The following is a 14187-nucleotide window of genomic DNA, read 5'->3' on the forward strand; positions in this document are numbered from 1 at the left end:
CGCATGCGTTTTTGCATGTTTTAACACAAACACGGCGTTTTGACCCGTTTACATGCGTTTTTTCCTGCGTTTGTGTTTTTGAAACGCATGATGAGAAGTGTGTGACAGCTGCCAATCATCAAAATCAACTAGAAAACCCACTATAAACAGAAATAGCTAGGGTTAGGGTTACAATCCCTAGTAACCCTAGGGATCCTAACCCTAACCCTAACCCTAGGGATCCTAACCCTAACCCTAGGATCCCTAGTAACCCTAGGGATCCTAACCCTAACCCTAGGGATCCTAACCCTAACCCTAGGGATCCTAACCCTAACCCTAAGGATCCTAACTCTAACCCTAAACCTAACCCTAACCCTAGGGATCCTAACCCTAACCCTAACCCTAGGATCCCTAGTAACCCTAGGGATCCTAACCCTAAACCTAACCCTAACCCTAGGGATCCTAACCCTAACCCTAACCCTAACCATAGGGATCCTAACCCTAACCCTAAACCTAACCCTAACCCTAGGGATCCTAACCCTAACCCTAACCCTAACCCTAGGGATCCTAACCCTAACCCTAACCCTTAGGGTAAGGGTTAGGGTTAGGATCCCTAGGGATAGGGTTAGGATCCCTTAGGGTTAGGGTTAGTGTTGGGGGTGGCTTATCAGTGTGTATTCTTGTGTTTTTCTATTAAAACGCATGCAAACGCATGTGCTTAAAAACACATGTGTTTACATAGACATAAATAAGTTTTTTTTTGCAAAAACGCAAGCTTTTTTGCGGCAAAAAAACACAGGTAGAAATTACTACATGTTGCATTTCTGCAACAAAACGCATGCATAGAAACGACGCATGCGTCGTCAAAACGCGGCAAAACGCACGCAAAAAAAGCATGCGTTTTTAATGTTAGGTATAGGGAAAAAAAACGCATGCTTTTTTGCGTTTTTTTGCGCTAAAACGCAAAAAAAAACGCAAATGTGAAACCAGCCTTAAACCTTTCACAGCATAAATTTTTGCAAAGAAATGTAAGTGACATGATAATACTATCCAAAATATTATTATTTATGCTTATGTATTTTAGAGAAGAAACCTGATGAGCCAGATGCCACTAATCCACCACTGGAAGACACAGAAAAGGAAAGTATGTTATTTATTTAAATTTTCAATCCAATATTAATGCATACAGCAAATTTGACCAAATCATACCCATATAGAAAACTGCAATAATACAATTTATCTGACATTGCTTTATAACAACTAGGAAAAGGACACATGGCATAATAATAGTTTGGCTGACAAGTAGAGTTGAGCGACCTTGACCTTTTTAGAGTCGAGCCGGGTTTCGCGAAACCCGACTATCTCAAAAGTCGGGTCGAGTGAAATCGGCCGATTATGACGTAAAGTCGGGATCGACCGAAACACGAAACCCAATGCAAGTCAATGGGGCAGCATAGTCGGCAGTGAGTGGGGGCCAGGAAAACACCTAGAGTGCCCATTTTAATGTCAAAACCATCCATTCTTCTTAATGAAGCTTGTCAAGCGTAATTTACCTTATAATAATTGGAAGGCATTTGAAATTGGGGGTCATTTGGCTAAAGTTGTGTGGGGTAGGGCTGGTTCAAGTAATTAGTGGGCCCAGGAAATCTGGACCACGTCACGGCAGTGGAGCAGGGAGAGGTAAGTATTTCAACTTTGCAAGTGCTGTGATCCTGAGCAAGCAGGGGGGGCCCACTTGTTGGCATTGGCTCTGGCACAGGGCCCCTCAAAGTACAGCGGTGTGTTTGCACGGCGGGGGCGCCTCCCACCGGCAGCAACACTTTTGCGTACTATGAGAGGCCCTGTGCCAGTGACGTCGCCAACTAGTATTCCTCCCCCCACCTGATGAAGGAACCTGCACTTTCATCTGCACCTTCCTCTTTGTCCCCGTGTAAGGTGGTATGGTATGCGGGAAGAGCAACCTGACTTTCAGCAGGGTCACAATGTTGTTGTGTAGCATGCACGGGGAATGTTGCGTTATGGGTCAATGTACCAGCAGACTCATCTATCACTGGCTGGGCAATGGGCACGATGAAGTGGAAACACAGATATAGGCCCGAAGAATAAAGTGGGCTAAATGCAGTTCAAAATTGGTAACACAGGAATAACCAGGGGGCATTGCAGTGGAGGACAACTGGAATGAGAGGCTGACACAGAGAGTAGGGCCAAATCAGTAAGTAGTCGAAATGCAGTTTAAAATTGGCAACCGTAGTAAACAGGCGGCACAGCTTTGTTCAGTGGAGGAGAACAGCAAGGAGTGGCAGACACCGATAGTAGGCCCCAACCCAACTAGTAGGCCAAATGCAGTCTAACATTAACAACTACTTAACGAGAGCCTGAAAATGGAATTTCAGGACAGGAAACCAGGAGAACAGCAAGGAGTGGCAGACACCGATAGTAGGCCCCAAACCAACTAGTACGCCAAATGCAGTTGTTCCATTTAACCACAATTTAATGAGAGCCTGAAGATAGAAGCTCAGGAAAGGCAACCTGGGGAACACCTTGGAGTGTAACACACCATCTCTCTCCACCCCATACCCATTTTGTAGGCCTAATGCAGTGTACTTTTCTACAACTACTAAACGAGAGTCGGAAGACCGAAGCAATGGCAAGGAAACCTGGGGAACACCTTGGAGTGTAACACACCATCTCTCTCCACCCCATACCCAATTTGTAGGCCTAATGCAGTGTAGTTTCCAAGAACTACTAAACGAGAGCCGGAAGATCGAAGCTCAGGAAAGGCAACCTGGGGAACACCTTGGAGTGTAACACACCCTCTCTCTACACCCCATACCCAATTTGAAGGCCTAATGCGGTGTAGTTTCCAAGAACTACAAAACGAGAGCCGGAAGATCGAAGCTCAGGAAAGGCAACCTGGGGAACACCTTGGAGTGTAACACACCCTCTCGCTACACCCCATACCCAATTTGAAGGCCTAATGCAGCGTAGTTTCAAACAACTACTAAACGTGAGCCGGAAGATCGAAGCTCAGGAAAGGCAACCTGGGGAACACCTTGGAGTGTAACAAACCCTCTCTCTACACCCCATACCCAATTTGTAGGCCTAATGCAGCGTAGTTTCCGACAACTACTAAACGAGAGCATGAAGATCGAAGCTCAGGAAAGGCAACCTGGGGAACACCTTGGAGTGTAACACACCCTCTCTCTACACCCCATACCCAATTTGAAGGCCTAATGCAGTGTAGTTTCCAAGAACTACTAAACGAGAGCCGGAAGATCGAAGCTCAGGAAAGGCAACCTGGGGAACACCTTGGAGTGGAACACACCATCTCTCTACACCCCATACCCAATTTGAAGGCCTAATGCAGCGTAGTTTCCAACAACTACTAAACGAGAGCCGGGAGATCGAAGCTCAGGAAAGGCAACCTGGGGAACACCTTGGAGTGTAACACAACGTCTCTCTACACCACGGAAGGGCTGATTCTTAGGAAGGAAGGCTGTTGGAAATAAGCATTGCGCGTCCGAGGGTGATTATATTCTTATTAGGTATATACTCACCCTCGGACGCGCCCTGCTTCTTTATTTGGAATGAATGTTTATTTGCAATGTGGTGTTGACTTTCTCTATTATTTTGGTAATTAATGATTTTATTATTTTCATTGTTTTGCATCTTCTCGGCAATAATATAAAGAAGACGCGACAGGACAACACTCGGTGGATGCCATATGTGTGTTTTCAATTTAAAAAACCTTTCAGTTAACTACTTGCAGGAGAAAGTAATTGTAGCTGGTGGCCATTTTTAGTACTGTACCAGATTTTAGTTGTGTGTTTGTTTTTAATGTTAAAATGTCTGCATTTGATATCTCACCAGTATTTTCTTTTTTATAAGCAAAATACTTTTTTTTTTATTTTATGATGTTGGTTCAAGGGGTACACGGACAGCAGTGGTGTGGTCAGTGGAGGCCTAGTGGAAGGAGTGACCGCAGACAGGCATCGAAGGCCTAAAATAATAACACATGGCTGTAGGCAATTTTAAATTGGTTCCAGGGGTACACGGGCAGCAGTGCCCTGGTCAGTGTAGTAGTAGTTGAAAGAATGGACCGCAGACAGGCATCGAAGGCCTAAAATAATAACACATGGCTGTAGGCAATTTTAAATTGGTTCCAGGGGTACACGGACAGCAGTGGTGTGGTCAGTGGAGGCCTAGTGGATGGAGTGACCGCAGACAGGCATCGAAGGCCTAAAATAATAACACATGGCTGTAGGCAATTTTAAATTGGTTCCAGGGGTACACGGGCAGCAGTGGTGTGGTCAGTGGAGGCCTAGTGGAAGGAGTGACCGCAGACAGGCATCGAAGGCCTAAAATAATAACACATGGCTGTAGGCAATTTTAAATTGGTTCCAGGGGTACACGGGCAGCAGTGGTGTGGTCAGTGGAGGCCTAGTGGAAGGAGTGACCGCAGACAGGCATCGAAGGCCTAAAATAATAACACATGGCTGTAGGCAATTTTAAATTGGTTCCAGGGGTACACGGGCAGCAGTGGTGTGGTCAGTGGAGGCCTAGTGGAAGGAGTGACCGCAGACAGGCATAGAAGGCCTAAAATAATAACACATGGCTGTAGGCAATTTTAAATTGGTTCCAGGGGTACACGGACAGCAGTGGTGTGGTCAGTGGAGGCCTAGTGGAAGGAGTGACCGCAGACAGGCATCGAAGGCCTAAAATAATAACACATGGCTGTAGGCAATTTTAAATTGGTTCCAGGGGTACACGGGCAGCAGTGGTGTGGTCAGTGGAGGCCTAGTGGAAGGAGTGACCGCAGACAGGCATCGAAGGCCTAAAATAATAACACATGGCTGTAGGCAATTTTAAATTGGTTCCAGGGGTACACGGGCAGCAGTGGTGTGGTCAGTGGAGGCCTAGTGGAAGGAGTGACCGCAGACAGGCATCGAAGGCCTAAAATAATAACACATGGCTGTAGGCAATTTTAAATTGGTTCCAGGGGTACACGGGCAGCAGTGGTGTGGTCAGTGGAGGCCTAGTGGAAGGAGTGACCGCAGACAGGCATCGAAGGCCTAAAATAATAACACATGGCTGTAGGCAATTTTAAATTGGTTCCAGGGGTACACGGGCAGCAGTGACCTGGTCAGTGTAGTAGTAGTTGAAAGAATGGACCGCAGACAGGCATCGAAGGCCTAAAATAAAAAAATTGGGCTGGCTGTAGGCAATTTTAAATTGGTTCCAGGGGTACACGGGCAGCAGTGGTGTGGTCAGTGGAGGCCTAGTGGAAGGAGTGACCGCAGACAGGCATCGAAGGCCTAAAATAATAACACATGGCTGTAGGCAATTTTAAATTGGTTCCAGGGGTACACGGGCAGCAGTGCCCTGGTCAGTGTAGTAGTAGTTGAAAGAATGGACCGCAGACAGGCATCGAAGGCCTAAAATAATAACACATGGCTGTAGGCAATTTTAAATTGGTTCCAGGGGTACACGGGCAGCAGTGGTGTGGTCAGTGGAGGCCTAGTGGAAGGAGTGACCACAGACAGGCATCGAAGGCCTAACATAACAAAAATGTCAATACAATGGTATTGTCAGTGGCAGGCATTGAAGGATGTCAGCGCATAGACTAAACATTGGTGGAGCTGTGAGATAATTTTGCAAGTGGTAGAGCACTGTTTGAGCTGGGGTGGGGGGAAACTTTCTTGTGGCCGGCGGTACAGGCCCAGGGCCCCTCATATTACAACGGTGTGTCTGACGTTGGGTGCGCACCACCACCGCCAGAGACACTTTATTGTACTAGGAGGGGCCCAGTGGCAGTGCCGTCGACCAAAAGCGGGCTCACCCACCTCTTCAGACAAACTGCACTCTCACGGGTGCTGTCGCCAAGTGTCGATACCACGGCCCCGTGTGGGGAGTTTGGCCATTTAGTGAGGTGTAAACATGTCGTATGCTGGACAATCAGGTGCGGAAAATTACGAGATTGGAAAAGGCATTCAGAATAGTCCACAGGCAAGACCTTTTCATAGGAAAGCTAGGTGTCAGCCGGGCAAGGTGGGGCAAAAGATTTCGAAATCCAGTTGTGGTTCATTTTAATGAAGGTTAGATCATCTACATTTTGGGTAGCCAGACGAGTCCTTTTTTCTGTTAGTATTGAACCTGCAGCACTGAATACTCTTTCTGATAGGACACTAGCTGCCGGGCAAGCAAGCTCCTGCAATGCATATTCTGCCAATTCTGGCCAGGTGTCTAATTTTGATGCCCAGTAATCAAATGGGAATGACGGTTGAGGGAGAACATCGATAAGGGATGAAAAATAGTTTGTAACCATACTGGACAAATGTTGTCTCCTGTCACTTTGAATTGATGCTGCAGTACCTGTCCTGTCTGCGGTCATAGCAAAATCACTCCACAACCTGGTCAGAAAACCCCTCTGGCCAACGCCACTTCTGATTTCTGCCCCTCTAACTCCTCTGGTCTGCTGGCCCCTGCAGCTCGTGTGAGAACGATCACGGGCGCTGTGTGCAGGGAATGCCAGAAGGAAACGGTCAACAAGAGTTGATTGTTTGGTTGCTAATATTAGTTCCAAGTTCTCATGTGGCATTATATTTTGCAATTTGCCTTTATAGCGAGGATCAAGGAGGCAGGCCAACCAGTAATCGTCATCATTCATCACTTTAGTTATGCGTGTGTCCCTTTTGAGGATACGTAAGGCATAATCCGCCATGTGGGCCAAAGTTCCAGTTCTCAAATCTGCGGTTGTGCTTGGTTGAGGGGCAGTTTCAGGCAAATCCACGTCACTTGTGTCCCTCAAAAAACCAGAACCCGGCCTTGCCGCGCCACCAATTTCCAGTGGCCCCGGAAAAGCTTCCTCATTAAAAATATAATCATCCCCATCATCCTCCTCGTCCTCCTCCTCCTCTTCACCCGCTACCTCGTCCTGTACACTGCCCTGGCCAGACAATGGCTGACTGTCATCAAGGCTTTCCTCTTCCTCAGCTGCAGACGCCTGATCCTTTATGTGCGTCAAACTTTGCATCAGCAGACGCATTAGGGGGATGCTCATGCTTATTATGGCGTTGTCTGCACTAACCAGCCGTGTGCATTCCTCAAAACACTGAAGGACTTGACACATGGTTTGAATCTTCGACCACTGCACACCTGACAACTCCATGTCTGCCATCCTACTGCCTGCCCGTGTATGTGTATCCTCCCACAAAAACATAACAGCCCGCCTCTGTTCACACAGTCTCTGAAGCATGTGCAGTGTTGAGTTCCACCTTGTTGCAACGTCAATGATTAGGCGATGCTGGGGAAGGTTCAAAGAACGCTGATAGGTCTGCATACGGCTGGAGTGTACGGGCGAACGGCGGATATGTGAGCAAAGTCCACGCACTTTGAGGAGCAGGTCGGATAACCCCGGATAACTTTTCAGGAAGCACTGCACCACCAGGTTTAAGGTGTGAGCCAGGCAAGGAATGTGTTTCAGTTGGGAAAGGGAGATGGCAGCCATGAAATTCCTTCCGTTATCACTCACTACCTTGCCTGCCTCAAGATGTACACTGCCCAGCCACGACTGCGTTTCTTTCTGCAAGAACTCGGACAGAACTTCCGCGGTGTGTCTGTTGTCGCCCAAACACTTCATAGCCAATACAGCCTGCTGACGCTTGCCAGTAGCTACCCCATAATGGGAGACCTGGTGTGCAACAGTGGCAGCTGCGGATGGAGTGGTTGTGCGACTGCGGTCTGTGGACGAGCTCTCGCTTCTGCAGGAGGACGAAGAGGAGGAGGAGGGGGTGCGAACGGCTACAGCCAATTGTTTCATAGACCGTGGGCTAGGCAGAACTGTCCCAAACTTGCTGTCCCCTGTGGACCCTGCATCCACCACATTTACCCAGTGTGCCATGATGGACACGTAACGTCCCTGGCCATGCCTACTGGTCCATGCATCTGTTGTCAGGTGCACCTTTGTGCTCACAGATTGCCTGAGTGCATGGACGATGCGCTCTTTAACATGCTGGTGGAGGGCTGGGATGGCTTTTCTGGAAAAAAAGTGTCGACTGGGTAGCTCGTAGCGTGGTACAGCGTAGTCCATCAGGGCTTTGAAAGCTTCGCTTTCAACTAACCGGTAGGGCATCATCTCTAACGAGATTAGTCTAGCTATGTGTGCGTTCAAACCCTGTGTACGTGGATGCGAGGCTAAGTACTTCCTTTTTCTAACCATAGTCTCATGTAGGGTGAGCTGGACTGGAGAGCTGGAGATCGTGGAACTAGCGGGGGTGCCGGTGGACATGCAGACTGAGAGACGGTGGGAGATGGTATTGTTGCCACCGGTGCCCTAGATGCAGTGTTTCCTACTACGAAACTGGTGATTCCCTGACCCTGACGGCTTTGGCCTGGCAAAGAAACCTGCACAGATACTGCAGGTGGTGCGGAAAATGGTGGCCCTACACTGCCGGAAGGGATGTTGCGTTGCTGACTAGCTTCATTGGCCGAGGGTGCTACAACCTTAAGGGACGTTTGGTAGTTAGTCCAGGCTTGCAAATGCATGGTGGTTAAATGTCTATGCATGCAACTTGTATTGAGACTTTTCAGATTCTGTCCTCTGCTTAAGGTAGTTGAACATTTTTGACAGATGACTTTGCGCTGATCAATTGGATGTTGTTTAAAAAAATGCCAGACTGCACTCTTTCTAGCATCGGATACCTTTTCAGGCATTGCAGACTGAGCTTTAACCGGATGGCCACGCTGTCCTCCAACAGGTTTTAGCTTTGCCACGCGTTTTGGGCAAGATACGGGCCCGGCAGATGGAACCTGTTGCGATGTTGATGCCTGCTGCGGCCCCTCCTCCTCCGCTTCAGAACTGCTGCCGCCTGCACCCTGTTCCCCCAATGGCTGCCAATCGGGGTCAAGAACTGGGTCATCTATTACCTCTTCTTGTAGCTCGTGTGCAACTTCGTCTGTGTCACCGTGTCGGTCGGTGGTATAGCGTTCGTGATGGGGCAACATAGTCTCATCAGGGTCTGATTCTTGATCAGCACCCTGCGATGGCAATGTTGTGGTCTGAGTCAAAGGACCAGGATAGTAGTCTGGCTGTGGCTGTGCATCAGTGCACTCCATGTCAGATTCAACTTGTAATGGGCATGGACTGTTAACTGCTTCACTTTCTAAGCCAGGGACGGTATGTGTAAAGAGCTCCATGGAGTAACCCGTTGTGTCGCCTGCTGCATTCTTCTCTGTTGTTGTTTTTGCTGAAGAGGACAAGGAAGCGACTTGTCCCTGACCGTGAACATCCACTAACGACGCGCTGCTTTGACATTTACCAGTTTCACGAGAGGAGGCAAAAGAGCTAGAGGCTGAGTCAGCAAGATAAGCCAAAACTTGCTCTTGCTTCTCCGGCTTTAAAAGCGGTTTTCCTACTCCCAGAAAAGGGAGCGTTCGAGGCCTTGTGTAGCCAGACGACGAACCTGGCTCCACAGCTCCAGACTTAGGTGCAATATTTTTTTTCCCACGACCAGCTGATGCTCCACCACTACCACTACCCTCATTACCAGCTGACAATGAACGCCCCCGGCCACGACCTCTTCCACCAGACTTCCTCATTGTTTTAAAAACGTTACCAAACGAACGGTATTTGTTGCTGTCACACAACTTACACGGTGAGCTATAACTTCAGTATGATTTAGCTACCCCTTTACAGGTGGGTGAGACCACAACGAAAATCAGCCACAATGTTACACACTCTGTTGTTGTTGGCAACAAATGAGATGGCACACACGCCGGACTGTCACTGAAGCGCAAATGTAAATATTTATCTCCCACTGATTTGTGTTTGTTTTTTTTAAAAGGGAGACTTCAGAAAAAAAAAAAATTAAAAAAAAATTATTTTTTACAGAAGAATTTATAAAACAAATAAAATGAAATGATTGTTTCAGGGAGAATTTAGGAAAAAAAAAAAAAGGCTTTGTAGGGCCCACTGAGTGAGAGAGGACGCACACAGGAGTCAGGAGTGGCACACAAGCCCAGAGGCCAATATTAATCTCCCACCGATTGATTTAGTTATTTTTTTTGGTAGATTTTGGAACCCAAATCAAGCAAAAAAATTAATAGGCTTTCTATGGCCCACAATTGGGGAGAGAGAGAGAGATGGCACACCCAGGAGTCAAGACTGGCACACAAGCAGAAGGGGCAATATGAATCTCCCACAGATTTTTTTTTTTTTTTTTTTTCAGGGAGACTTGAGAGAAAAAAAAATACAAAAAAAATGATTTTTTTCAGGAATAATTTAGAAACCAAAGAAAATAAAATGATTGTTTCAGGGAGAATTTAGAAAACAAATAAAACAAAAAATAGGCTTTCTAGGGCCCACTGAGTGACAGATGACGCACACAGGAGTCAGGAGTGGCACACAAGCCCAGAGGCCAATATTAATCTCCCACTGATTGATTTAGTGATTTTTTTTGGTAGATTTTGGAACCCAAATCAAGCAAAAAAATTAATAGGCTTTCTATGGCCCACAATTGGGGAGAGAGAGAGAGATGGCACACCCAGGAGTCAAGACTGGCACACAAGCAGAAGGGGCAATATGAATCTCCCACAGATTTTTTTTTTTTTTTTTTTTTTTTCAGGGAGACTTGAGAGAGAAAAAAATACAAAAAAAATGATTTTTTTCAGGAATAATTTAGAAACCAAAGAAAATAAAATGATTGTTTCAGGGAGAATTTAGAAAACAAATAAAACAAAAAATAGGCTTTCTAGGGCCCACTGAGTGACAGATGACGCACACAGGAGTCAGGAGTGGCACACAAGCCCAGAGGCCAATATTAATCTCCCACTGATTGATTTAGTGATTTTTTTTGGTAGATTTTGGAACCCAAATCAAGCAAAAAAATTAATAGGCTTTCTTTGGCCCACAATTGGGGAGAGAGAGAGAGATGGCACACCCAGGAGTCAAGACTGGCACACAAGCAGAAGGGGCAATATGAATCTCCCACAGATTTTTTTTTTTTTTTTTTTCAGGGAGACTTGAGAGAAAAAAAAATACAAAAAAAATGATTTTTTTCAGGAATAATTTAGAAACCAAAGAAAATAAAATGATTGTTTCAGGGAGAATTTAGAAAACAAATAAAACAAAAAATAGGCTTTCTAGGGCCCACTGAGTGACAGATGACGCACACAGGAGTCAGGAGTGGCACACAAGCCCAGAGGCCAATATTAATCTCCCACTGATTGATTTAGTGATTTTTTTCAGGTAGATTTTGGAACCCAAATCAAGCAAAAAAATTAATAGGCTTTCTATGGCCCACTATTTGTGAGAGAGATGGCACGCTCAGGACTGGCACACAAGCCCAGAGGCCAATATTAATCTCACATTTTTTTTTTTTCCAGGGAAAATTTATAAACCCAATAAAAAAAATAATAATAAATAGGCTTTCTATGGCCCACTATCTGAGAGAGAGAGATGGCACGCTTAGGACTGGCACACAAGCCCAAAGCCCAATATTAATCTCCCACTGATTGATTTAATGATTTTTTCAGGTAGAATTTAGAACCCAAATCAAGCAAAAAAATTAATAGGCTTTCTATGGCCCACTGAGTGAGAGATGGCACACACAGGAGTAAGGAGTGGCACACAAGCCCTGAGGCCAATATTTTTCTCCCACTGATTGATTGATTGATTTTTTCAGGTAGAATTAGGAACCCAAATCAACCCAAAAAATAAATAGGCTTTCTATGGCTCACTATTTGTGAGAGAGATGGCACGCTCAGGACTGGCACACAAGCCCAGAGGCCAATATTAATCTCCCACTTTTTTTTTTTTTCCAGGGAAAATTTATAAACCCAATAAAAAAAATAATAATAAATAGGCTTTCTATGGCCCACTATCTGAGAGAGAGAGATGGCACGCTTAGGACTGGCACACAAGCCCAAAGGCCAATACTAATCTCCCACTGATTGATTGATTGATTTTTTCAGGTAGAATTATGAACCCAAATCAACCAAAAAAATAAATAGGCTTTCTATGGCCCACTATTTGTGAGAGAGATGGCACGCTCAGGACTGGCACACAAGCCCAGAGGCCAATATTAATCTCCCACTTTTTTTTTTTTTCCAGGGAAAATTTATAAACCCAATAAAATAATAAAAAAATAGGCTTTCTATGGCCCACTATCTGAGAGAGAGAGAGATGGCACGCTTAGGACTGGCACACAAGCCCAAAGGCCAATATTAATCTCCCACTGATTGATTTATTGATTTTTTCAGGTAGAATTTAGAACCCAAATCAAGCAAAAAAATTAATAGGCTTTCTATGGCCCACTGAGTGAGAGATGGCACACACAGGAGTAAGGAGTGGCACACAAGCCCTGAGGCCAATATTTTTCTCCCACTGATTGATGTTGTGATTTTTTCTGGTAGATTTTGGAACCCAAATCAAGCAAAAAAATAAATAGGCTTTCTATGGCCCACTGAGTGAGAGATGACACAGACAGAGATGGCACTCTAGCAGAAATGTCAATCTTAATCTCCCACAAAAAAAAAAAGGAACTGTCCTTCAATTACTATCTCCCTGCAGTAATCTCAGCCAGGTATGGCAGGCAGCAATAAGGAGTGGACTGATGCACAAATTAAATAAAAAGTGTGGACAAACAAACAAGATAGCTGTGCAGAAAGGAAGGAACAAGAGGATTTGTGCTTTGAAAAAAGCAGTTGGTTTGCACAGCGGCGTACACACAGCAATGCAGCTATCAGGGAGCCTTCTAGGGCAGCCCAATGAGCTACAGCGCTGAGGAAAAAAAAAAAAAAAGGAGCTTCCACTGTCCCTGCACACCGAAGGTGGTGTTGGGCAGTGGAAATCGCTACAGCACAAGCGGTTTTGTGGTTAATGGACCCTGCCTAACGCTATCCCTGCTTCTGACGAAGCGGCAGCAACCTCTCCCTAAGCTCAGATCAGCAGCAGTAACATGGCGGTCGGCGGGAACTCCCCTTTATAGCCCCTGTGACGCCGCAGACAGCAAGCCAATCACTGCAATGCCCTTCTCTAAGATGGTGGGGACCAGGACCTATGTCATCACGCTGCCCACACTCTGCGTTTACCTTCATTGGCTGAGAAATGGCGCTTTTCGCGTCATTGAAACGCGACTTTGGCGCGAAAGTCGCGTACCGCATGGCCGACCACGCACAGGGGTCGGATCGGGTTTCATGAAACTCGACTTCGCCAAAAGTCGGCGACTTTTGAAAATGTTCGACCCGTTTCGCTCAACCCTACTGACAAGTTTTCCAATTTTCTGGCAGAAAGTTAATCATTAGAGCTATCAATAGAGTCTGGTCTATTGGTAACCAGTAGAATGAAAGATTAATGAATTTGCAGTTATTTAAAGGCATCCTATCACCATGAAAATGCAGTCCAATCCACAGACAGCATGTTATAGAATAGGGGGAGTGGAGTAGAGTGATATCTAAAGTTTTGAGAAAAGATTCAGTATAAGCTGTGTTTCAATCATTTCATAATTTGCTCTTTCTGGGATTTTGGGTCCAGTATGTGGTCTTATCTGTGACTTATAGCTTTCTTTGCATAAGTGTACATAGAGAAATAGCTGTGAGCCACCAATAGGACCTCCCTTTGGATCAGAAATCCCAGAAAGAACAGAGGGTTAAATGATTAAAGCACAAAATATATTGAATCTTTTTTCAAAAAACTATGTATCAATTTAGGCTACGTTCACATTAGCGTTTTGCGGTGCTGCGTCGGCGACACAACCCACAACGCATGCAAAAACGCATGCAAAACGCAGCTTTTTGTGACGCATGCGTTCATTTTTTCATGATTTTTTTGCGCAGGAAAAACTGCATCATGCAGCGTTTTCTGTTGTGCCAAAAAAACACATGCGTCACAAAACACAAGACAACGCATGTCCATGCGCCCCCCATGTTAAATATAGGGGCGCATGGTGCATGCGTCGCCCGGCTGCGCCCGACGCAGCCCTGCAAAACGCTAATGTTAACGTAGCCTTACTCTGCTCCCCCTGCTCTATAACATGCTGCCTCCATATTGGACTGGATTTTCATGGTGACAGGTTCCCTTATGGCACCATCCCTGAGTCATCTTATTGTAACCCTTATGGTATGTATCCTTAATGCAGTTGACATTAGAGGTTAGCATTTGCTAATCCAAATTGTTTGAGCTAAAACAGTGTTGCAGTCAGGAATCAGGAG

The 14187-nt window shown here is 45.8% G+C and overlaps 1 protein-coding gene and 1 long non-coding RNA gene across 4 annotated transcripts in view; one reads left to right on the top strand and one right to left on the bottom strand.

The window, feature by feature from the left end:
- Positions 1 to 14187, top strand: part of LOC138647925 (complement factor H-related protein 1-like) — a 370015-nt gene that overhangs the window by 209889 nt on the left and 145939 nt on the right. For all 3 annotated transcript variants that reach the window (XM_069737292.1, XM_069737295.1, XM_069737294.1), the window contains one exon: positions 1064 to 1123. In XM_069737292.1, the coding sequence (XP_069593393.1) occupies positions 1064 to 1123 (60 nt within the window). The remainder of the gene's footprint in view (positions 1 to 1063; positions 1124 to 14187) is intronic.
- Positions 1 to 14187, bottom strand: part of LOC138647926 (uncharacterized) — a 422930-nt gene that overhangs the window by 7437 nt on the left and 401306 nt on the right. The gene's annotated exons all lie outside the window — the stretch shown is intronic.

This window comes from Ranitomeya imitator, chromosome 8 (genome assembly GCF_032444005.1).
Source record: "Ranitomeya imitator isolate aRanImi1 chromosome 8, aRanImi1.pri, whole genome shotgun sequence".
Classification (NCBI taxonomy): Eukaryota; Metazoa; Chordata; class Amphibia; order Anura; family Dendrobatidae; genus Ranitomeya; species Ranitomeya imitator.